At 41.1% G+C, this 26,788-nt stretch overlaps 1 protein-coding gene across 1 annotated transcript in view; it reads right to left on the bottom strand.

Annotated features, from left to right (window-relative positions):
- Positions 1–8,537, bottom strand: part of gabrr2.L (gamma-aminobutyric acid (GABA) A receptor, rho 2 L homeolog) — a 31,569-nt gene extending 23,032 nt beyond the window's left edge. The window contains exons 1-2 of the mRNA XM_018262443.2: positions 8,107–8,537; positions 1,461–1,567 (exon numbers count right to left, since the gene is read on the bottom strand). Of these exons, the coding sequence (XP_018117932.1) occupies positions 1,461–1,567; positions 8,107–8,300 (301 nt within the window). The 5' untranslated portion in view covers positions 8,301–8,537. The remainder of the gene's footprint in view (positions 1–1,460; positions 1,568–8,106) is intronic.
- Between the last annotated feature and the right edge of the window lie 18,251 nt (positions 8,538–26,788).

The following is a 26,788-nucleotide window of genomic DNA, read 5'->3' as shown; positions in this document are numbered from 1 at the left end:
ATATCCAAAATTTGACCCTTGAGTAGTTTTACTGTGTTGTTCAATAAGCAGCCCAGCATTTGAGAAAATAGAATATATATCTTAGGGCTCTTACGGACGAGCATTTTTACCTTCGCTCCCCTGCATTCATGCGTTCAGCTGCAGGGGAGTGCAGGAGTAGACGCACTGAATTCTTTTCACTGTGGCTGTACTCACACAGATGCATGTAAGCACCCAACACAGGTTGGGACGCAGCATGTTGCATTTTACCTGCATTTGGCGCTTACATGCGTCTGTGTGAGTACAGAAACATTGAATAGAATTTAGTGCGTCTACTCCTGCGATCCCATGCGGCTGAACGCATGAACCCAGAACGCAGGGGAGCTCATCTGTAAGGGCCCTAACCCTTTTGCAACAGTAACACTAAAATGATTTGTTTAAATTGTCAGGACATGAGTGTAAGCGAAATATTTATTCTGGTGTTCAAAATAGCAAGACACAGGGTCGGACTGGGGGGCCCGGGGCCCACCGGGACTACTGTCCAGGGCCCCTTCCGACCCGCCCCCCAACCCCTACTGCGACGCGCTGAGCGCGCGCACACAAAGGCGCCGCTTGGCGCACCAGCGTGAAGGCGCCTGGCGCATGCGCAGAAGGCGCTGCGCTGATCGGCGCTGCGGGAGTTCGGGAGGGAAACTTTTTAAAAGATATCTGGAGAGGTGTCTGGCCCGGCGGGGGCCCATTAAGGGTCGGGGCCCACCGGGTATTTTCCCGGTGTCCCGCCGGGCCAGTCCGACACTGGCAAGACAGCCAATCATAGTATATACTCCAAGGACATCAATCAGCAGTCAGATTAACAATATATCACATACTACAATTAAACTTCCTAATGTGGTATTTTATCCTTGCCCTGCTGCTCCAACAGCAGAAACTTTGACAAGTTATAAAATGTAAATAAAACAATGTATACTCATAGGATGTATTAATACAATTCTGTGCAAGTTATAAACTTTAGACTAGTGGGTGTCAGAATTTATTGGTTCACAAAGACCCCACTGGGGATCAAACATTTGGTCAGCATTATCTAATAACAAAATTCCAGAAATAACTAACATTGCTGTCAGCCATAGGTCCAAAAACGTAATTCTTAATCTCCCCTTTAGACTGGCTTCCACAATCTAGTAGCGCAAACCAATTGGCTGAACCCTCCCATGTCACTGTTTCAGGCAGCCCCACGGTTGGGGAACCACTGCTAATAAAAACAAATGTCTGGTTGCAAGGGTTATTGCATTGCTGCAAAGTTTTGGAATTGCCATTTATGTATGCAGCATGCGCAATGCCTTAAAGGCTGGCCTGATCTTCCTTCTGTGCTCAGATGAGCTGCAGTCATTCATGCTTAATAATTTACTTAACTAATACCAATGATATTTTTACACGACCCAATCAATTGTGAGCATCAGACTTTTTTTGCATATCTTTCTTACCTCCAAAGGCAGGTCTCATAGTGAAATCATGTTCGTCCACACGGAGAAGCTGATCATTTTTATTCTTTCGAATTTTGGTGAGATCGTGATTCTTCTTATATACATGACTAGGAAAATAAAAATAAGTTCACTGATACTGGGTGTATTAAAGTAATTCACTCGTCATAATGTGAGGTTCACCTCTAAGTTATCTTTAAATATTTTATAGAATGGCTAATTCTAAGCAATTTTGGTCTTAATGTTTTCTTTTGTATAGTTTTTGAATTATTTGCCTTCTTCTTCTGGCTCTTTCAAATTGGGGTCATTGATCCCATCTAAAAACAAATGCTCTGTAAGGCTACAAATGTATTGTTATTGCTACTTTTTATTACTCATCTTCCCATTCAAGCCCTCTCCTATTCATATCCCAGTCTTTTATTCAAGTCAGGGCATGGTTGCTTGGGACATTTGCGGACCCTAGCAACCGGATTGCTGAAATTGCAAACTAGAGAGCTGCTGTATAAAAAGCTAAATAACTCAAAAACCACAAATAATAAAAAATTAAAAACAATTGCATATTGTCTCAGAATGTCACTAATAATATCACATCATACTAAGGGCAAGACCAGAAGTGGCGTTTTTGCAGCATTTTTACGTTGCGTTTTTAAAAAAGAACAGCCAGGCTTAAATACGCATAAACTGCACTACCACTGAAACCAATGGAAAACGCACTATGGCAATTCACACAGGGTGCTTGCAAGCTGAAATCCGTAGTTTTTTAGCAGAAACGTCAATACGTCAAGAAACTACCAAATCAATAGACTCTATGGGATCTGCACGTTTGAAACCACACTTTGCGTAAATACGCAGCGTATTTTAAATATGGCGTCTAAATTCTCAATGAGAAGAATGAGAAGTGAATGTTGGGAAAAGAATTCTACGTGCTGAAAAACGCATGAAAAGCGCATGTTGAGTGTCGCATGTGGTTTCAGTGGTGTATTTACGCCTGGCTGTTTTTTTTAAAAACGCAACGTAAAAACGCGGCAAAAACGCCACATCTGGCCTTGCCCTAAAAGTTCATTTAAAGGAGAACAACTCCTTTAAGCATACTTTTATCAGGACTGGAGATAAAAGAGTAGGGCCCTGGCCAGGAAGGAAGGTGCATCCATGTTTAGAATAACAGTAGGTAAATCAGGAATGTCCAATTTGTGTTTATATACAAAAAAACAGTGTGATTTAGGTTGGTACCTCCCTGGCCTCTTCTGTGCATACAATTTATAAAAAGGAAAAGTAGTCTGTCATGTTTAATGCAAAATTGGGGTTGTACTCAAATTTATTCAAACGTGGCACAAAGGTTTCAGGACTAGTTTAGCCCTTCCACAAATGATCACCTGATGCTGGAAGCTGTTGTCTAAGTAACATCTATAGGGTCAGAGGTTGAATCAGTATTTGTATAAGAGAGTCCTTGGAGTCCGGTGCCCGTGACACATATATGTATAGTGGTATCTAGCAGATATGGAACTTGCCATCTATTCAGAATAGATTCAAATAAATGGCATGTTCTACAGATGAGCACTCATGTACTATGGATGCCAGTCATTTCACTAAGGACTTGCAACTGGAACTGTAGGAAGTGCAAGCTCTGCTCTATGCCTTATGCCAAACTGAAAATGACGTGTATGTTGCAGCGCACAGAAACGAGGGACCCCTAACGTAGATGTTAGATACTGGGTTCTACAGCTTCCTCCTTCACCTGGCACTCTTGCCTTGTGCCTCCTAACTAGGGGTGCACCGAATCCAGGATTCGGTTCGGGATTCGGCCAGGATTCGGCCTTTTTCAGCAGGATTCGGATTCGGCCGAATCCTTCTGCCCAGCCGAACCGAATCCGAATCCTAATTTGCATATGCAAATTAGGGGCGGGAGGGAAATTGCATGACTTTTTGTCAGAAAACAAGGAAGTAAAAAATGTTTTCCCCTTACCATCCCTAATTTGCATATGCAAATTAGGGTTCGGATTCGGTTCGGTATTCGGCCGAATCTTTCACGAAGGATTCGGGGGTTCGGCCGAATCCAAAAAAGTGGATTCGGTGCATCCCTACTCCTAACTGACATGCAAGAAAGAAAGGGATATGCCAGTGAATGCCTACATTGTGTATATATACATCCCTGCTGTATGCAGTATTGGCAGTCAGTGCAACATTCAGAGATGGACCCAGCTCTTTGCACTGCATTGTGTCTGTGATTTGTGCTGTTTTTTTGCACTTGGCACATTGTACCCAAGTAAATGATAATAACAGTTTCCTATATGAACCCCATTAAATTGCACATGCTGAATTATACAGCTTACGCAGGGTGCTGATATGGACACAGCAGCTTGAAAATGCATGATTAAATACCCCACAACATTAGAGTGTCCCAAGAAAAGGAAAAATCAGCGACCCCATGCTATTGGGAGCGCTGTGAGTATCACAAATATAATGGTATGTGTTGTGTCTGTTTTAGAGCATTGAAACCAAAGCAGACAGGTGGCAACCCTAATCTCCTTGCAGCAGAAACATTAGAAACCAGGGGATCTCATATACAATAAATCGTTTATGGAATAAAAACCAAAGCTTAATTCTGAAGACATTTCTGCTGGTAAACATAAGCACACCGATACGCACATTTATATATATTTAGTATATTTTATTTATATATAAACAGAGTTTGGAAGCCTATGCCATACAGCCCTGCAGATTGTGGTGCCGTTAAATTGGAATTCTGAAACTAAAGGCTGTCAGGGATGTTAGGTGCCTATTTAGATGGGTGAATCCTGACACAGAATTTGTGCTGGTTTTGAAAACATGCATGGAGCTTCTAATTCATGAATTTACTGTACAGTGACCAGGAAAGAGGAAGGGTCAATGGTTTAAGGCAGCAGTTTGTTTTCAAATCTTCCACAAATGTCTTGTGCCATAGGCTGGCAGGTGTTGCCGCACTAGAACATAGCAGCATATTAATTAACATTGGAGACAAACATCACCTTTGATGTTCAAAAAAAAAAAAGAAACAAGGATTTCCCGGTAGTTTTTACTAAAATCTCACCTTCACTTAGTCAGATTGTATAGAGGTATAAATACTAATTTTAATATATCCAAAATAAGATAACAGTAAAACCCCCACACTCTGATTATTTTCCCAGAGTTGATTTAGAATTATTTAATTCTAAATCAACTCTTGGCAAATAATCTGAGAGTGTTGGGTTTTACTGCTATCTTATTTTGGATAAATCACCTGTGATGTTGCCCATAGCAACCAATCAGCAATTAGATTTGAACAGTCACCTACAATGTAGAAAACAAAACCAAAGATCTGACTGGTTGCTGTCACCAGTGATGATCGTCTCCAATGTTATTAAAAATGCCACAAAATCTTTGTCAGGCTTGCAGAGACTAGGAAAAATGTAAGGAGCCCTTCATATAAGAAACATAATGGCAGGTTAATTGGTTCCCAGTGAACTGCACTAATGTCTGTGTGAATGTGATAGGACAACAACTCTGTAAAACACTATGGGGCAAATTTACTAAAGGACGAAGTGACTAGTGCTGGTGAAAATTTGCCAGCGTGGCGTCATTTCGGAAGAAGATAGACTCTAGCGGTACTTCGCTCCCTAACGCCAGGTGAATTTGCGCTCTGGCGAATTGACGTAACTACGCAAATTCACTAAGATGCAGATTTTACTGAACGTTACCTCTTGCGCCAGACTTGCCTTCACCACCTCAGACCAGGCGAAGTGCAATAGAGTAGATAGGAGTTCCTCAAAAAATAATTGAACATTTTTCTAAGTCCCAAAAAACACTAGTGTCTTTTCCTTTTTTTCAGGGTGATAGGCTGCAAAAGAGCGTAATTTTTTGGGGGGTAACTGGCCCCTCCTACATTTCCATATGGCACATAAACTATACACTGGGCTCATGTGTAGGGCAATATAACAACTGTATTTTATTTTATTAAGGTTTCCTGGGCTTGTGTAATGTAATGTATTTGTTGCAACATATACGTCCTTTCAACTTTAACTTCCCGCCGTATGCAAATTAGGCAACGCTAGAGCAACTTTGCTTTGCTTGGCACAGTAACGCTAGCGCAACTTTGCCAGCGTTTTGCGCCCTGGACGCAACTTCGGATTTTTGGGAATTAGCGTTGTCCTGGCGAATTTACGCCTGGTGAAGTGTTGCGCTGTGAGTGAAGTCGTCGCTGGCGAATTTTCGGAGGTTAGTGAATTTGCCCCAATGTGAATGTGTCAGAAATACAACAGACATTCCAATAACTCTACAAAGCATCATGGCAAGTAAACATGAATCAAACCCACTGTATCCTTGAAATATCAGCGATAAATAGCTTAAAAATGCTACATAAAAATACTGCAATACATAGATCCAAACATTGTAATAGTCATACAGTGTTATTGCTCATATCTTCTTATTTTCAAGCAATGTATTACAAAAAAAACCCCAAAATAGCCATGAAGCTTTCCAGCTGCTCCCAGATGAATCAATTATCTTTGCTAAGCTTGGGAAGCAAAGAATGCTCGGAGTTGGAGAGTAACTCACAACAGCTTGATATTTTGATGGTGACATGTGTGACATCCTTGGCCTGAAAATGATTTGGTGGCGTTAGCTCCAAGTCCCTGTAATTGAGCTGTATGTATTATATACAACTATATTGTCTTCTGTATTTCTTACGACAAACCACTAATGCTAACAAATCCATCCAAAGGCAAATGCATGAACTTTGGAGAAACAAGTGAACATCCGAAGGGCAACTACTTGAGGCTAATATACAGCAGTAGATTCTGCTGAGCTGCTGTAACAAACTAGCTTTTAATAAACCTTTTTGAAAACTATTATTCTTATCTGATATCAGCATCCCTTAAAACTGCAACAGAATTCCATACATTACATCATCATCATCATGTATTTAACTACTTGTACAAGGCAAGACATTTCATAATGAGAAACTTACTATAGTGCAGAGAGTCCACATAGAGAATAATGAATCTTATTTTAGCAACTATTTTTGTTATGTGATCCTACCTGCTTAGCATTGCTTTGCTATTGCTACCCCTCTAAGCACAGAAAAATAGCCCATAGTGCTGCTCCACAACCAGTAACTGGAACCAGACAAAAGAAGGGGTGCACCATGATGAAAATACAGACTGCATAAGCTTTTAAACCTATTCTATCTTTAAGGTCCACATGTGAATCCCATGTGCAGATCTCTATTAGCCCAGATTTTCTTCTTGCACTTCTGATGAGGGCATTAAATATACTGTTAAATAAAGCCTGTTTGTAGTTTCCATTATATTTGATTTTTAAGGGAACAGTAATTGTAAGGTTGGGGCATGTTTATTACCATTTGATCCACGGTAAACAAATTCATAAAACACAAGAGAGATCTTAATCATGTAATCAGGGATGTCGGAGAATACAAGCAAGGTAAAATTCTCTCTTGTGTTTTCTGACCTTGCACAAATATGCCCCCAAAGTTACACATCTATTTTTCTGTGCAATTTGTGCACCTCTTTGTTTAATAACACCCTGATTTATCCAATAGGGGAATGCTAAAAATCATATGCAGGCAAGATGTGTAGAGTCTATTGAATCACTGATGTACACACACTCACACTCACCCTTTCTAATAACAATGACAAGGTACAGCCAATGTATTTGTGGCGACAGTGACATTTCATGTTTTATCCACTATAACTTTTAGTCTTTATGTATTCTTATACTGTATATTGTGGGAGAATGTTAGATGAAAGGGTCACGAACAATGCCAGATTGGTTTAATATATGGTGGCTGTCTTTTTAAAGCTAGTTTGTATGATTTTGTTGAATGCCATTTGAAGGAAACGATAAACAGACACATGAATATACATGCTGCCATAAACACACACACATGTGCAAAAAGTAGAAACAGACTGCTGTCCAACTGCATTAAAATCTGCAGCAAATTCCAGCTCTCATTATGTTGTCACTGTTATCTGTGTATACTAGCAGACATGAAACACAAGCATCAGATTCTGACATCCCTTGTAATAACAGAATGATAATACTGCACAAAACCCTTGGCTGCACTGTTAAGAAAAACTGGTTATATATATATATATATATATATATATATATATATATATATATATATATATATATATATATATATAAATAAATATATATATATATATATATATATATATATATATATTACCATAAATAAAAGAAATGCTTCACGTCACCCTTTTGATTTCAGATGCATTGAAATGAATCTCCAAGTAAGCACATGTGCGTATATAAAATGATGCAGAATCAGAACATTGTCCTGACATCATCCAAAAATACTACATATTTAGCACTACTATAACGTATATGAAATGAATTTACAGTTGACCTGAAATATTGGAGTTGCAGTTCTGCAGGGTGATGATGCATTTAAACTAAGATGCAAGGATTAAAGAAAATGCTAAGATTTGAATTTGTATTGATACATTGGTTGGACCTCTAACAATCAGAGGTGGATTTGCTCTGAGAATGATAATACTGATTTATTTTGCTTAGGATGTAGTTCCTGAGTGCTCGTGGTTAACAGCGAGAGCAGCAAGAGAACTAAACAAGTGCTAGGTGTAAAGGGGCTTACCTGGCCTGCTTCTGCTTCGCCTCCAACTGTCCTGCCCATCTCCTCCTCCTGTGCCTTTTACCCTCTGTTGCAAGAATGAGACAGAAAATCAACCCAAGGAGCATGAAAGAATAAGGTATTCTGAGCATAATGGCAAGTAACAGATCTGCTCTGCTGTATCTTCCAGCGGTGACAGTCCTCACTGGTGCACTCATTGAATCAGCTGTTCATCACAGGCAGCAAACTAGCCACATGCATCACTGAGTGCATTGTGCCACTGCTCCCTATAATTTCCAATCAGACTTCAACCTTCCCACACCATGTGTGCTACTCACTGGCCTTAACTGAGGTAGAAGTCAAGTTGGCTGCTGCCCACATCACATCCCCCTGGGGTCCTTGAACAGAGATTTCACTAAACCCCTTATATAATAGGCATGTGGTCCACAACGCTATTACAGACACTGGATATTTCATCAGAGCACTAATCTGGCTTGTATTCGCCTGTTACTGACTGGAATCTCTTGCAGCTTCTCTCATGTGACATTCCAAGATATTATAATTCAGTCCGGCCTTGGTTTGCACTCCATTAATTACTGCTTCATTATTTTTACTCTCTAGAAGAGTTAAATATACATTTAATAAACACAAATACCATTTAGAATGCTAAGCGTTTATTAAATTCATAATGGATAATCATGCTTAAAGTAAAAACTATACCCCCCAAACAATGTAGGTCTTTATAAAAAAAAATATAATGCATAAAAAAGCCCATATGTATAAAAAAGCTTCGTGTAAAAAACCATTTTCATAATAATATACTTTTTTAGTAGTATGTGCCATTGGGTAATCATAAATAGAAAATTGCCATTTTAAAAAATAAGGGCAGCCCCCTGGTGCACACAAACAAACCAAATTAACTATACATGTTAGGTCACATGAGCCAATTAAAAGATAGAGTTATGTCTTTTGTTTCCCGCACTTCCTCTTGTTACAGTCAGGGGCAGATTTACTAAGCTTGAGTGAATTTTCGAAGTTAAAAAAGTTCGAATTTCAAAGTAATTTTTTGGGTACTTCGACCATCGAATAGGATACTATCGATTCGAAGTAAAAATCGTTCGACTATTTGACCATTCGATAATCTAAGTACTGTCTCTTTAAAAAAACTTCGACTTCAATACTTCGCCAACTTAAACCTGCCGAAGTGCTATGTTAGCCTATGGGGACCTTCCAGAGCAGTTTTCTAAGTTTTTTATATTGGAAGGAAAATCGTACGATCGTACGATAAAATCATTTGAATCGTGCGATTCGAAGTACGATCGGAGTACGATCGTACGATTGGAATACGAACGTACGATGAATAAAATCCCAGTATTTTCCCACTTCGAAAGTCAACCCTTGATAAATCTGCCCCTTAGAGTTGTAGTATTTCTGGTCAGGTGATCTCTGAGGCAGCACACAGACCATCACCAAATGGTGATTCAAGGCAAATGTAAAAAAGCAATATTTACTTTAATATATATTCCAGTTTGGTAAGATTCTTTAATATGTCACTTAATTTGATATAAACTATCTGTATTCATTTTGGGGGTAAAGTTTTCCTTTAACAAAAACACTGAGATTACATAATAGCAATAACCAATTTAAATTATATAGGTAATAATGTACTCCCTATTGTAAAAAATAAGCATATTTGAAGCGACTAATGAATGACTGTCCCTCTAATATCATCATATTTTACTAAGGGGGGTACATTATTATAATACACAAATATCAACTATGGGTCATGTGACACTAAGGGCATATTTATCAAGGGTCGAATTTTCGGATTCGAAAATACACCTCGACCTTTGATAAATCTGCCCCTAAGCACCATTTATATGTAGATATCTTACAGGTTATTAATGATTTTTTGTGTCTTATATAATTATTAATAAGACATGTAACCTACAGTATATTTATGAATACTATGTTGAAACTGGCTTTATATAGTAAATTAGGAATTTAGCCAAAGAATGTCTAAAAGACAAACTTATAACTCATCAAACTTATAACCCTGCAAATGTATTAAGCCAAAATGTTATTAATATTTTTTATTAACACTCTACCCATTTTTACTAAAGACCAATGTCTTATGATAAGCAGTTATTACTAATAGCTAATTTAAAGGGTGGTTCAAATTTAAGTTAACTTTTAGTATGTTATAGAATGGCTAATTCTAAGCAACTTTTCAACTGGTCTTCATTTTTTTCTTTTTTTATAGTTTATGAATTATTTGTCCGGTGGAAGCGAGTCGGATGACTACTCCTACAGCGACCTCGAGGACCGCAACCAACGACTACATCCTTTTTCCAGCCGTGGCAGGCAGGGGAGAGATGCGGGCGGAGGAGGGGAGCGCTTGTACACGCAGGAACGTACCATCACAGGGGCTACCGGTGCAGAGGAAGGAATGCTGCGGAAATCTCAAAGGAAACAAACACAGAGACAGTTCTACCGTCCCTAACTTCAGGGAACTTCGACACTAAGGTAATTAACTCTGATGTAACACCGCTATGTACTGGTAACAATGTGGACTTGATCATTAACCTATCCAACCATGTTCTAAGTGATGGTGAGAAAGAACTTATTAACTAGGGGTTAGGATATATCCCCACTTATAAAACGGATTTTTTTGATTGGAAAATTTACTTTTTCAAACTTACACGCAGGCTGAAACTTAAGCTTTATTTTGAAAAATCTGCAGATACAACTGTAGTGAAGTGTGATAATCCTGGACTGAAATTTAAACCTAAAAGTGACTTTACACCTGATGTAACCAATAACGCCCTTGAACTGTTTGAAAATATTGTGTTACATGAAGCAGGGACTAAGTGGCGTAATGACTTCTGCAATATACGTAATAATGTTACTAAACAGAATCGTGAAGCATTGAGGGACTTAGAAAATAATTTTAAAAAAGCTGACAAGGGGGGTGGCATAGTGGTTTTAAACAAATGTGACTATGTATTTGAAGCACATCGACAACTGAATAATACTGCACACTATGACAAATTGCAACACGACCCTACTTGGCAGATAAAAAATTTATTGATGATGTAGTACTGGGAGCGTTTGAATCAGGGATTATTACAAAAAATAATAAAGATTTTTTAATTACTACATATCCCCGCACACCTGTATTATACTTACTCCCTAAGGTACACAAAAGCCTAGTCAACCCACCTGGGAGACCAATTGTCTCAGGAATGGGGTCGGTATTACAACCACTTTCGCAATACGTTGATTCTTACCTTCAGAACATAGTTAAAACAATCCCTGAATGCCTTAAAGACACCACTGACTTTTTATGCAAGCTACAAGATTTGAAACATGTGGGGGAGGACTGGGTACTATGTAGTATCGACGTCCAATCTCTGTATACCTCAATACCACATGAAGAGGGCATACACTGTATTGAGGAGGCATTACTTGCCACTAATATTCCACACAATATGATATTTTTCTTGTTGGAATTACTAACTCTGGTTCTGAAAAAGAACTATTTTAGATTTAATGATGAATTTTTCATCCAAACACAAGGCACTGCCATGGACAGCAATCTTGCGCCCAGTTATGCCAACATTTTCATGCACTTTATTGAACAAAAGTTAATTTTGGGTCACAATGAATATAGCACACATATTAAATGCTATCTACGATATGTGGATGACTTATTTCTATTGTGGGGGTCGACTGAAGCAAAACTCTATGAATTTATTGATCACATTAACACACAACATCCAACCATTAAAGGAGAAGGAAAGCCCCAGGGCGCAAAACCCCTCCCCCCCTCCCGTGTATTGCCCCCCCTCCCTCCTCCCCCCTGGCCTACCCCTCCCACTGGGCAAATGCCCCTAACTTGTTACTCACCCCTCTGCGCAGGTCCTGTCCACGGAGTTCACAGTCGCCATCTTCTCCCACGCGCGTCTTCTTCCTGCTCTGACCGGCGTCTTCTGGCGCATGCGCAGTAGGAACAGGTACCGGTACAGCTCTATTGCGCATGCGCCGAATGTCACGAAGTGAAATCGGAAAACTTCGTGACATTCGGCGCATGCGCAATAGAGCTGTACCGGTACCTGTTCCTACTGCGCATGCGCCAGAAGACGCCGGTCAGAGCAGGAAGAAGACGCGCGTGGGAGAAGATGGCGACTGTGAACTCCGTGGACAGGACCTGCGCAGAGGGGTGAGTAACAAGTTAGGGGCATTTGCCCAGCGGGAGGGGTAGGCCAGGGGGGAGGAGGGAGGGGGGGCAATACACGGGAGGGGGGGAGGGGTTTTGCGCCCTGGGGCTTTCCTTCTCCTTTAAATTTACAGCGGAGTATAATACTAAAATGGTGCATTATCTGGATGTAAATGTGATAAAAGAAGGGAACAAACTGACAACTGACTTGTACAATAAACCCACTGAACGTAACAATATGCTGCTTAGGACAAGTTACCATACACCTAGTACCCTTAAAGGTATACCTAAGGGCCAATTTTTGAGGAAAAGAAGGATAGCGTCTGATGACCTAAAGTACCTCAATAGTGCCAATGGGCTAATAGAAAAGTTTGTAGCTAGAGGTTATGAAAGACAGTTATTAACCCAAACACGTGACGAAGTCCTAAGGGTTACTAGGGATTCCTTACTTCAAAGAAAGGTTGGTAAAAAAGAAACAAACCGTTTCCCCTTTGTAACTACGTATGGCCCAAATAGCAAAACTATGCAAAACCTAATCTGCCAATTTTGGCCCATAATTCAGAAAGATCCCTCTTTGGGCAAATACTGTAAGGACCCTCCTACCTTTTCTTATAAACGGGGAAGAAATCTGGCTGATAGACTGGTTAAGTCTGACATAAGAGGCAAACAAAAAACTACAAGATTTCTAAGTACTCCCAAATTAGGTACTTTCCCTTGTTTAAATTGCGGATGTTGTAACTCCATCATTAAGGGTGAAAATATAACCCATCCATTACGGGGAAATAAAATAAAGGTAAAACAATATGCTACTTGTAATACAGAATTTGTCATTTATGGTTTGAAATGCCCTTGTGGCAAGATGTATGTAGGGCAGACTTCTAGAAAGGTATGGGTGAGGATCAATGAACACAAAAGGTCCATAACAAATTATGATCCAAACGAAATTAAAACCCATACACCAGTGGGGAAACATTTTTTTGAAAACAAGCACAATAGTGCTAGCCTAAGATGGCAGGTGTTAGATGAGGTCCCTGCTTCTAGTAGAGGTGGGGATAGAAAAAAACTGTTACTCCAGCGTGAGGTGAAATGGATAGATGCATTGAACACACTGGAACCATTGGGATTAAATGATGCGTTGAGTTATAAATGTTTTTTGTAAAATAATATAATAAATTTCTTGTCCTTACAGTTTGCTAACGACACTGCAGGGATTGTTTTACTTGAAGGTAGGAGCAGGGCCGCCATTAGAAATCACGGGGCCCCGTACAACAAAATTTTTGGGGCCCCCTGGGCCCCGCCCACACTGACGACCAAGCTCCGCCCCATATCCCGCCCACATCGCAGTTAAAAGACCACACAGACATCAGCGCTAAAAAAGTAACCCCCCCCCCACACAAGTTGTAAAAAGCTATTGATGGTCAGGGCCCCCTTATAAAAAAAATTGGGGCCCCAAAAAAAAAAAATTAAAATTTTTTTTTTTTTAAAAACATTGGTGGCAGGGGCCCCCTGTTAAAAAAAACTTGGGGCCCCAACAAAAAAAAATGTAAAAAAAACTAAAAAATAAACAAACATTGGTGGCAGGGGCCCCCTTCTAAGTTAAAAACAAATTGGGGCCCCAAAAAAAAAATTTGAAAAAAAATTAATTTTTTTTTGAAAAAAAAAAAAAACATTGGCGGCAGGGGCCCCCTTATAAGTTAAAAACAAATTGGGGCCCCAAAAAAAAATTTGAAAAAAAATTAATTTTTTTTTGAAAAAAAAAAAAAACATTGGCGGCAGGGGCCCCCTTATAAGTTAAAAACAAATTGGGGCCCCAAAAAAAAATTTGGAGAAAAAAAATTTTTTTTGAAAAAAAAAAAAATGGTGGCAGGGGCCCCCTTACAAGTTAAAAACAAATTGGGGCCCCAAAAAAAATTTAAAAAAAAAATAATTTTTTTTTAAAAAAAAAAAAAAACTGGTGGCAGGGGCCCCCTTACAAGTTAAAAAAATTTGGGGCCACCAAAAAGAAAATTAATTTTTTTTTAAAAAAAAAAACCCAAAAAAAAACAATGGTGGCAAGGGGCCCCTTACGAGTTAAAAAAAAATTGGGGCCCCAAAAACAAAAGTTTTAAAAAAAAGATTGGTGGCAGGGGCCTATAGAATATTAAAATAATACATTGGTGGCCAGGGGATTAAAAAAAAAAAAAACACAAACTGGTGTTCAGTAGAATTGAACTCATGGCTTCAGTACTTCAACTTCGCCTCTTTTCGTGACTTCGGGTCTTTTCACCGCTTCAGGACTTCGGCTTCGGCTGTTTTCGTGACTTCGGGTCTTTGCGCTGCTTCAGGACTTCGGCTTCGGCTGTTTTCGTGACTTCGGGTCTTTTCGGCGCTTCGGGACTTCGGCTTTTTCCGTGACTTCGGGTCTTTTCGTCGCATCGGCTTCGGCTTTTCGGCACTTCCGCATTCGGCACTGAAGAGGCAAGACGTACGGCTCGGGCGCTCGTAAGGGGGGCCCGGATCTTCAAAAAAATGCAGCGCTGCCGGGCCCCCCTTCATGCCCGGGCCCGGTACGCTTGTCCCCCCTGTCCCCCCCTGATGGCGGCCCTGGGTAGGAGACTGCCTGCAACCACAATGTTGTATCTCAAAATGACTATTGACATGTATAACAGTATTGTATCCATGGTGTAATTTCGGAGTAGGCCACAAGATGGCAGTACTCCGCAGGTAAAATTTGTTACAATGTAACTGAATGTGTCTAGCCACATGGGAATGGACATGTTGTTTGTTTTTGATGGTTTTTAAAGGGTTTGGGTTACCCACAGCATTTGTATAAGCACCTGAGGAAGAGCTAGTTGGCTCGAAACATGTCGTGCACTGTATGAATAAAATGAATCACTGAACGAATATCTTGGTTCTCCAGAGTTCTATGTTATAATTGGGTCACTGACCCCATCTAAAAACAAATGCTCTGCAAGGCAACACATTAATTGTTATTGCTACTATTACTTATCTTTCTATTCACGCCTCTACTATTCATATACCATACTTCTTATTCAAATCAATGCATGTTTGCTAGGGTAACTTGGACCCTAGCAACCAGACTGCTGAATGTGCAAACTGGAGAACTGATGAATAAAAAGCTAAATAACTCAAAAACCACAAATAAAAAAAATGAAAACCAAATTATCTCAGAATATCACTCTCTACATCATACTAAAAGTTAATTCAAAGGTGAACAACCCCTTTAGGGTGGTGGCACACGTAGCGATTCGGGGAAATTAGTCGCTCATCGACAAATCTCCTCTTCTGCGGGTCGACTAATCTCCACAAAATGACTTCCCACCAGCTAGAATGTGAATCGCCGGTGGGATGGCACTCGAATTGCTTTGTTTTCCAAAGTCGCCCGAAGTTGCTTACGGGTGGTGGCAAACATAAAGATTCGGGAAGACTAGTCACCCAGCGACAAATCTCATCTCTTTCAGGCGACTAATCTCCCCGAAATGCCTTCCTGTCGGCTAGAATGTGAATCGCATCTGGGATAGCACTCAGATCGCTTCATTTTCCAAAGTCGCCCGAAGTTGCCTCCCAAAGAAACTTTGTAAAGCCGAATCGATCCCAGTGCCATCCCGCCGGCAATTCACATTCACAGAACAACCGTGTATAAGAGCCCATAGCCCAACTGCTTAATCTGCTACAAATCTTGCAGTTTTTTTTTCAAAATTTCAAATCTCATATCCATAGCAAAGAATATTTAATAAAACATAGTAATTATTAATGTATTATTATAAGTAATTATGTCCATTGACTTAATATCAGTAATCAATTATTTTCACATTATATTTTCAATGAAACAATTCATTTATTTATAAGTACAGATATAGGATCCATTATCCGGAAACTTGTAATTCGGAAAGCTGTGAATTATGGGAAGGTCATCTCCCATAGACTCCATTTTAATTAATAATTCAACATTTGGCACAGAAACTGTTAACAATTGTGGTGTTGTAACAGATCGAGGCATTATGTGACATGGTATGGGAATAGCCAAAAATCTCCAGAAATTAATTCCAAAAAAGTAGACATATCTGCAATTTTTCCTGATTTGTGGGGTTTTTTTGTTCCCCAACCCACTGATCATATGTACAGTAGTGCACCTTCTACATGAGATTTATAATAAATGAGCTACAGGCCTTATTCAGAATGCAAAGGAAGCAGTTTGTGCTTTACATAAAGAAACAAAACTTCTGGACCAGCTCATATACAAACTGCTGATAAGACAACATTGGAGTATAAGCTGACCCAGATGTAACAATCTTTCCAGATAATCATTTATTACTTTGAAGAATTCTGACAGTAACATGCACTGACGGTGACCAAGAGCATGATCAGCATATGTGCAGATGAAGTGAATGAGATAAGATTTGCTGGTGTGAATAAAACTGGTTGCAGTCTATACTCTACACTTATAAATTAAATATGGTCTGTTAATAGAACTTACTACAGATATAGGATCCATTATCCAGAAAGCTCAGAATTATGGGAAGGTTGTCTCCTACAGACTCTATTTTAATCATATAATTGAAAATTTTAAAACATATTAATTTTTTTTCTGTAATAACAAAACAGTACCCTGTACTTCATCCCAACTAAGATATAAATAATCCTTATTGATGGGAAAACAATCCTATTGGGTTAATTTAATTATGGGGCACTTTTACTTAGCTCGAGTGAAGGAATAGAATAAAAAAAACTTCGAATTTTGAATGTTTTTTTTGGCTACTTCGACCATCGAATTGGCTACTTCGACCTTCGACTACGACTTTGAAACCAACAATTCAAACTAAAAATCGTTCGACTATTCGATAGTCGAAGTACTGTCTCATTAAAAAAAACTTCGACCCCCTAACTCGCCTCCTAAAACCTACCAAACCTCAGTGTTAGCCTACAGGGAAGGTCCCCATAGGCTTTCTAAGCTTTTTTTGATCAAAGGAATTGCGTTTGATCGATGGATTAAAATCCTTCAAATCGTTCGATTCGAAGGATTTAACTTCGACAGTTGAATATCGAGGGTTAATTAACCCTCGATATTCGACCCTAAGTAAATGTGCCCCTATGTGTAGCAGACAAATGTAGATCCAAATTACAAAAAGATCCAGAAGACCCCAGATATCGAGCATTCTGGATAACAGGTCCCATTCCTATATAATAAACCAAGCTTCAGGTTTATGCTAGATAATAGCGTTCACAAGCTTGTGCACAAGTTTGTGTAATCACTGAAGGATCCTGTTCTCAGCCTCAAAACTATAGGCCAGTTAGTCTGACGTCAGTGGTAGGAAAGCTTTTCGAAGGGTTAATAAAGGATAAGATACTGGACTTCATAGCAAATCATAATACTATGAGTTTGTGCCAGCATGGTTTTATGCGTAATAGATCTTGCCAGACTAACTTAATTTCTTTTTATGAGAATGTAAGTAGAGACCTCGATTCTGGGATGGCAGTGGATGTGATTTACTTAGATTTTGCTAAAGCATTTGATACAGTGCCACACAAAAGGTTACTGGTTAAATTAAGGAATGTTGGCCTGGAACATAGTATTTGTACCTGGATAGAGAACTGGCTAAAAGATAGACTACAAAGAGTGGTGGTAAATGGAACATTTTCTAATTGGACCAGTGTTGTTAGTGGAGTACCGCAGGGCTCTGTACTAGGTCCCGTGCTTTTCAACTTGTTTATTAATGACCTGGAGGTGGGCATTGAAAGTACTGTTTCTATTTTTGCAGATGATACTAAATTGTGCAGAACTATAGGTTCCATGCAGGATGCTGCCACTTTGCAGAGTGATTTGTCTAAACTGGAAAACTGGGCAGAAAACTGGAAAATGAGGTTCAATGTTGATAAATGCAAGGTTATGCACTTTGGCAAAAATAATATAAATGCAAGTTATACACTAAATGGCAGTGTGTTGGGAGTTTCCTTAAATGAGAAGGATCTAGGGGTCTTTGTAGATAACACGTTGTCTAACTCTGGGCAGTGTCATTCTGTAGCTACTAAAGCAAATAAAGTTCTGTCTTGCATAAAAAAAGGCATTAACTCAAGGGATGAAAACATAATTATGCCTCTTTATAGGTCCCTGGTAAGGCCTCATCTGGAGTATGCAGTGCAGTTTTGGACTCCAGTCCTTAAGAGGGATATAAATGAGCTGGAGAGAGTGCAGAGACGTGCAACTAAATTGGTTAGAGGGATGGAAGACTTAAATTATGAGGGTAGACTGTCAAGGTTGGGGTTGTTTTCTCTGGAAAAAAGGTGCTTGCGAGGGGACATGATTACACTTTACAAGTACATTAGAAGACATTATAGACAAATGGCAGGGGACCTTTTTACCCATAAAGTGGATCACCGTACCAGAGGCCACCCCTTTAGACTAGAAGAAAAGAACTTTCATTTGAAGCAACGTAGGGGGTTCTTCACAGTCAGGACAGTGAGGTTGTGGAATGCACTGCCGGGTGATGTTGTGATGGCTGATTCAGTTAATGCCTTTAAGAATGGCTTGGATGATTTTTTGGACAGACATAATATCAAAGGCTATTGTGATACTAAGCTCTATAGTTAGTATAGGTATGGGTATATAGAATTTAATTAAAAGTAGAGAGGGGTGTATGTATGGATGCTGGGTTTTCATTTGGAGGGGTTGAACTTGATGGACTTTGTCTTTTTTCAACCCAATTTAACTATTTAACTATTTAACTGCCCTGATTCAATTAGTTTGAGATTGTACTGTTAGGGTAAGGTCACACCTGGAGATTCAGAGAGATTAAGACGCCCGGCGAATAAACTCATCTTCTTTGGGGCGACTAATCTCCCCGAAGGCTTCCCCCTGTCTTCCGCCTGCGGCATGGCAGTGAGGCAACTTCAGGCGACTTCAGAAAATGAAGTGCCACGAGTGCCATGCCGCAGGCGATTTCTCATTTAAGCAGGTGGAAGACAGGGGGAAGCTGTTTGGGGAGATCAGTCGCCGGGCGACTAAATCTCCCCGAATCTCCAGGTGTGACTTTACCCTTAAAACTGAAGAGTTGATTTATCATAAGGGGGAATACTCAGTATTTTTTCCCACTATACATTTATGGGATCCATTATCTTGAAACCCATTATCCAGAAAGCACTAAAATTACAGGTAGGTCATATCCCATAGACTCCATTTTAAGCAAATAATTTGAAATTGTGAAAATTATTTGCTTTTTGTCTTTAATAATAACCCCAACAAAGAAATAAATAATCCTTACTTGAGGCAAAACAATCCTATTTGGTTTATTTAATGCTTAAATGATTTTTAGCAGATTTAAAGTACGGTGATCCACATTTTGTAAAGTTGCTTTTTCCAGAAAACCCCTGGTCCCAAATATTCTGATTAATAGGTCCCAGTCCTGTAGTGCAACGTCGCACATCAAATGCCAAAGCCTAGCACTCACCATAAACTATATAAATTCATACTATCAAAGCTTATAGACTGAAGAGGTAGGCCCCGATGAGCTGGGGCACTGGGAATTACACATCCCCATTGCTCCTCAGGTTGCTGCTGGGCTACATGCCCCCTAGGCCCGGGCCTTTGTGGCCTTGAGGCATTTAGGTAGTGGTTATTGACCACTGCCATTTAACCAGGTTTCCCTTAACTCATAAGCTTCAGATATAAGAAAATATTGATGTATCAGCCAATTTAACAATTCAGCCAGTTCGAAGAACATCTAGGATAGCAAATAAATATTGACCCCCAAATTTCACTCCAACTGACCTTGAACATTTTCTTCCAGGGGTATCTAAATAAGCAAAAGGCTTTTCATCCATATCTTGCTCTAACTGGCCTTAGGGCTGCTTCTACCCCCTCCCCATAAGGGACCAGTCACACAGTTTGGATACTACCAATCTAAGCACATGTATGGTCATATTATTCCCTCACAATGCTTATTTCCCCATATTTCTTTCCCTTTGGGATTAGTCAAGAGGAGGTCTCACTTCAGCTGCATAGAGATTTTTTTATTTTTTCAAATTTGCTGTGAGCTGGAGTCCTGCAGGCGAGGTGTAGCCCTGTAGGAGATATTTTGCTGCCCCAGCCAGCTTAAGAGTTCAAAAGACTGCTTTCTCTGAAATAATTATTGTCTTATTATTACCTAGCCACATAGAATATGAAATATGAAGGGGCCCAGAAGTAAAATAAAAGTCCATTTCAAATTAAACATGAAATCCATATTTCTCTGCAGTCTCCGTGGGACACAGGAACTGTAGGGGTAAAGCTCCATTCCTCCAGGAGGCAGGACACTTACTTCATAAATTAAAAGAGGGGGCGTTCCAATAACCCTTGGCTTTACCCCTGGTACTTCCTCTACACACCTTAGTGTTTTTAGTGTCCTGCCTCAGGAGGTGGACGAAGATGGTCTCTAGGGAGACCCAACGAAAGGAGACTACAGTCAGTGATTAGCACTGACAACCGGGGCGAGACTTAGGACAGATTAAGCTCTGTACCTAGACAGTTAACCCCCAATGCGGGAGAGAAATCCGGGGCAAATAAATACCTCCTTAGGGAGAAGAGTGCCATCCAGACATTGGTCCGGTCTCATGTTAGGGACAAGGGAGTCTGGCCGGGGAGCCTTCAATTGGTTAAGTCCCCCCTTTTCCCATGCGGTGCGAGTCCGTCTAGTTTGGTTGAGCAGGCGTGGGAGTGAAGGGAACCGCTACCCATGCGTAGCGCTGTTTCGCTTAGCGGTGGACAGAATGAGGTCACCAGCATCGCGAGATGAGAGGTTGGACGCCGGCGGCCATTTTGGTTTCTGGAAAGTGTGCGGAAAGGCGCGTTGAAGCGGCGTGCAGGCGAACTGCAACAGGGGCAGAAGGGATAGCATCCTTGCTTCACCCCGGGTACTTTCCTTTTCATCCATGGCGGAAGGTAAAGCAGGGGCATTATTCCCTCAGGGGGGGGGACGAGCCACAAGGACTAAGGGCCAAATTACTTATTTGGCGTGCACAAAATGCCGCACTAAATTCAGTAGTGGCCAGTCTGAGCCCCTCTGTCAGCTCTGCTCCCCTGGGCAGAGATTGCCAGAAGGGGAAGCAGAAGAGCAGGAGTTACTGTGTGGCCAGCCAGCAGTTTTGACTCCAGAGGAACCTGCACATGGTTTAGCAAAGGAAAGTTCAGCGCCATTATGGGCTATTCAGTTATCTCAGTCACTGGCATCTTTGCAACAAATGCCTTCTATAGCTAATACAATTGCAGAATCAATTGAAAAAGCGATGGCCAAGATGGGGGAAACTTCAATTGAGAAGCGTAGGCGCACGGTCACAAAAAGGCCAGTTTCGCCAGCTTCTACACCATTGTTATCTGGTTTATCAAGCAGTTCTGAATCTGAAGGAGAAATTAATTCTTCCCCTCTGAGTCCAAAGATGATCAGCCTAAAGCAAAAGGGCTTTTCAAAAGGCAGCGAAAGTCAGAAATTTGCTTTCCGATTCATGATCAATTGCTTGCAGTGGTCCAAGATGAGTGGGACAAGCCTGAGAGAAGATTCAAAGCATCACGAAAATTTTCGAAGTCTTATTCTTTTTCTAAAGACCTAGTGGATAAATGGGGTGTCCCTCCACTTGTGGATGCACCTGTTTCAAGATTGTCTAGGAATATGAATCTTCCTGTTACAGATGTAGCAGCGTTCAAAGACCCAACAGATAAACATTTAGAAACTCTTCTAAAGGCCATATTTTCAGCTATAGGGGCAGCAATACGCACAGCACTAGCATCAGCATGGGTTAGTAGGGCAATAGAAGCCTGGTCTGAATCCCTCATTACAGGAATCCAAGATGGTTCTCCTAAAACAGATCTGATTCGAACAGTAAACTATATTGCAGGGGCAAGTTCCTATCTCTGCGAAGCAGTTCTAGATACAACACAGCTGGCAGCACGTTCATCGGCATTGGCGGTGGCAGCACGACGTACACTTTGGCTAAAGAATTGGTCCATGGATCTTAGTTCAAAGAAATCATTGACGGCACTGCCATTTAAGGGATCACGTCTCTTTGGAGAAGAATAAAAAAAAATTATTTCTCAAGCCACAGGGGGTAAAAGTACTTTTCTTCCCCAGTTTAAATCCCATTCAGTGAATGCATTTTGGTGCGGAAGGTTTTTTCGTGACCAAAATAACAGATCCACGAGACGTACATCGCCAACTAGAAGATCATTCTTTCGCAATAAATCGAATGACAAGCAGAGGCCAAGCTGGAAGACAAGCAAGCCTCAAGGCAAACATGGCCAGGAGAAGTCTACCTCGGCATGACGGGGCAACCCTTCCGGGATCGCAGTTTTCAACAGGGGGCAGGCTTCTGCGGTTCCGGGAGGTATGGCTCCAACATTCTTCCGATATGTGGATAAGAGAGGTTGTAACAGAAGGCTATCATTTCGTCTTCACTTCAAATCCGCCTCTGAGATTTTTCATGTCTTCAGTCCCCAAGGATCCAAGCAAAGCCCGTGCTTTTCAGGATTATGTTACAACGCTGCAGCAGACAGGAGTGATAGTTCCAGTACCTCAGCAGCAGAGATTTTAAGGCTATTATTCCAACCTATTCATTGTCCCAAAGAAAGAGGGAACGTTCCGACCGGTTCTAGATCTGAAGGGATTGAACAAATTCATCAGAGCTGTAAAGTTCAAAATGGAGACACTGAGGTCAGTCATTCACGGCATGGAGGTGGACCAATTCATGATATCAATGGATATCAAAGATGCATATCTACATGTTCCAATATGGTCGAATCATCACCAATACCTGAGGTTTGCTTTTGCCAATCAACACTACCAGTTCGTAGCACTTCCATTTGACCTGTCATCCGCACCCAGAGTGTTTACAAAACTGATGGCGGTTACGGCAGCGGCTCTAAGACTGGAGGGAATATCAGTAACGCCCTATCTAGATGATCTTTTGATCAAGGCAAGATCAGAACAGCAGGCAATAGCCAGTCGAGAGAAGGCAGTGTCTCTAATACAGCAATTCGGATGGAAGATCAATTGGGCCAAGTCTCAGCTTCAGCCAACCAAGAGGATGATTTTCTTGGGATTGGAGTTCGACACACAGAAACAAAGAGTGTTTCTCCCAGTAGAAAAACAAGTCAGGTTGAAGAAACAGATTTGGAATCTCAGATTGTCTCGCAGGCCAACGGTTCATCAGGCAATGAGGGTACTGGGATCCATGGTCTCAACGATGGAGGCAGTACCCTTTTCTCAAATACACTTTAGTGCTCTGCAGTCAGACATTCTCAGATGGTGGAGGAGGGGCTCTCTTCAGCAAACTTTTCCTCTATCACAAGAGACCAGAGTTTCACTGAATTGGTGGCTAGCCCCAAAAACACTGTCCAAAGGACAATAGTGGGCAACACCGGAGTGGACGGTGATGTCGACAGATGCCAGCCTCATCGGTTGGGGGGCAACGTGGCAAGGAAGAATGGCACAAGGGACTTGGCACCAACAGGATTCACTCACACCAATAAATGTGCTAGAATTGAAAGCCATACGGTTAGCACTTCTTCAGTGGTCAACTCTACTCAGAACGAGAGCAGTTCGAGTTCAATGCGACAACACAACAGCGGTGGCATACATCAATCGCCAGGAGGCACTCAAAGCAGACGTGCATTAGCAGAGGTAACAAGGATTGTAGAATGGGCAGAGAAGAACGAAGTTCTGCTGTCAGCGATTCACATTCCTGGAATCACCAACATACAGGCAGATTTTCTAAGCAGACACAAGGTGGATCCAGGGGAATGGTAAATTCATTACGAAGTGTTTCAGGGTTTAGTTCGGCAGTGGGGTCTTCCACAAATCGATCTAATGGCATCCAGATACAATCGGAAAGTCTCACGATTCTTTGCCAGAAATCGGGATCCCTTAGCAGAGGGCATAGATGCAATGACACAGACATGGACATTCAGGTTGGCGTATGTCTTTCCGCCTCTGCCCATGCTGCCCAGAGTTCTCAAAAAGATAAAGCAGTCGAATCTTCTAGTGATTGTTGTGGCACCATCATGGCCAAGAACAACATGGTATCACGATCTGCAAGAAATGTCAACAGCAACACCAATACCGCTGTCCCGCAGACCAGATCTGCTTTGTCAGGGGCCCATACAACACCCCAATCCAGGGCTGTTCAATTTAATGGCATGGAGGTTGAGAGGTCCATTTGGAGGAAGCAAGGATTCTCATCAAAGGTAATAGCAACCTTGTTAAGGGCCAGAAAACCAGTGTCTTCAAAGATCTACCATAGAGTATGGGAGACATATTGGAGGTGGTATCAAGAGAATGAAATTCCTTTTAAAAGATTTTCTTTGCCAGTAATACTATCTTTTCTGCAAAGGGGTCTAGATCTAGGTCTTCAACTCAGTTCTCTAAAAGTACAGGTTTCAGCACTTTCGATACTTTTTCAGCGTAGGATAGCATTAGAAGAAACAGTGAAATCAATTCTACAGGGAGTGGCTCATATCGCGCCACCTAGGCGGCCTTCAACACCTAACTGGGACTTGAACTTAGTGTTAGAAGCTCTACTAGATCCACCTTTTGAGCTGTTAGTATCAGTAGACCTGGATTGGCTCACATGGAAGATGACGTTTCTTTTGGTTATCTCTTCGGAGAGAAGGGTATCAGAACTATGTGCACTGCCCTGTGATCCTTCACTATTAGTTTTTCATCAGGACAAGGCAGTAATGTGAACAGATCCTTCTTTTCTTCCTAAAGTGGTGTCAGCTTTTCATATCAACCAAGAGATTATAGTGCCATCTTTATGTGCAGATCCAAAGAATGCAAAGGAAAAGCGGCTGCATAGGCTTGATGTGGTCAGGGCGCTAAAGATTTATATTAAACGTACGAGTCCAATTAGGCAGTCAAACACGTTATTGATTATTCCATCTGGTTCACGAGTTGGGTTACCAGCATCTAAGGCCACCATATCAAGATGGATTCGAGAAGGGATTCGAAGAGCGTATGTGGCTAAAGGCAAATCACCGCCATTCAGTATTAAGGCTCATTCCACAAGAGCGATAGGGGCTTCATGGGCATGGCACAATTCGGCTTCGGCAGAGCAGATCTGTAGAGCGGCAACCTGGGCCTCAGTTCATACGTTTACTAAATTTTATCTTTTCAACACTTTCGGTTCCTCGGAGGCGGCGTTTGGCCGCAAGGTTTTGCACGCAGTAGTGCAAACCTAATGGAGGAAATTGTTCAATTTATAATTTTCCCTCCCTTTTAGTTCTTGGGGCTGCTTTGTTAAGACCCCTATAGTTCCTGTGTCCCACGGAGACTGCAGAGAAAATTGGATTCATATACTCACAGTTAAATCTGTTTCTCTGTAGTCATCAGGGGGACACAGGACTTCCCACCCAAAATGTTTTTTTGAGCTGGAATAGTTTTCCTGTTAATTTACTTTCGTCATGGAGTGTTTTTTTTTTTTGGGTACCAACTAAAGTGTGTAGAGGAAGTACCAGGGGTAAAGCCAAGGGTTATTGGCACGCCCCCTCTTTTAATTTATGAAGTAAGTGTCCTGCCTCCTGGAGGAATGGAGCTTTACCCCTATAGTTCCTGTGTCCCCCTGTCGACTACAGAGAAACGGATTTAACCGTGAGTATATAAATCCAATTTTTTTTTTATTAAAACATCCATTCCTGTTAGAAAGATATTTAAAAATCTTTTGCCTTCTCCGCCCCTATGCCTCAGGTACGGTAATCACTTTCAAAACTGCACTTCCTAGATGTCACAGACTGCCCTCATAATCTCCCTCTCTTTTAACTGTGTATAATTGTAAAGCCTGTGTATGGGCATTAGGTGTTTCTTTCTGGTGCAGATATGGTACATTTGGAATGATGCAAAGCTTGCCTTGATAATAGTGCCAACAAAATGGCGCCTGTCTGTATGCTCTTGCTGTGGATTTCAAAAGAAGGAAAATGACAACCAATTTATATAGTGCAAGCAAAATGTATCAACTAACATGATAAAATAGGAGTTGGAATTATTTCTTAGGGGACAGGTCCTCTATCAATTCATTAAAGAAGTAGTTCATTTTTAAGTTAGCAGTAAAAGAATGTCCTATTAATTTATCAATTGGTCTTAGTTTTTATAGTTTTTTTTATAAAACAGTCTTCTCTGCTGCCTCTTTCAACCTTAAAATTGGGGGCAGGGTCGGACTGGGGGGACCAGGCCCACTCGGGCTGCTGTCCAGGGCCCCCTTCATCGCTGCGCAGCTGCGAACTATGGTTTTCGGGCAGGTATGGCAGGAAGGAGCCTGCAAATCACAGGTCTGGCTGCAGTTCTGGGACAGCAGGGCCCACAAGAGCCGGGAGCCCACCGGGTTTTTTTCTGGTGTCCCGCCAGCCCAGTCCGACCCTGAATGGGGATCATTGACCCAGCCAGCTATAAAACAATTGCTCTCTGCAGTTACAAGTTTATTGTTACTTTTTATTCCTTAGCTTTTTACTTAGGCCCTCTCCTACTCATCTTC

The sequence above is a fragment of the Xenopus laevis genome, chromosome 5L (genome assembly GCF_017654675.1).
Source record: "Xenopus laevis strain J_2021 chromosome 5L, Xenopus_laevis_v10.1, whole genome shotgun sequence".
NCBI lineage: Eukaryota > Metazoa > Chordata > Amphibia > Anura > Pipidae > Xenopus > Xenopus laevis.
This window is presented reverse-complemented; position numbering and strand designations above follow the sequence as displayed.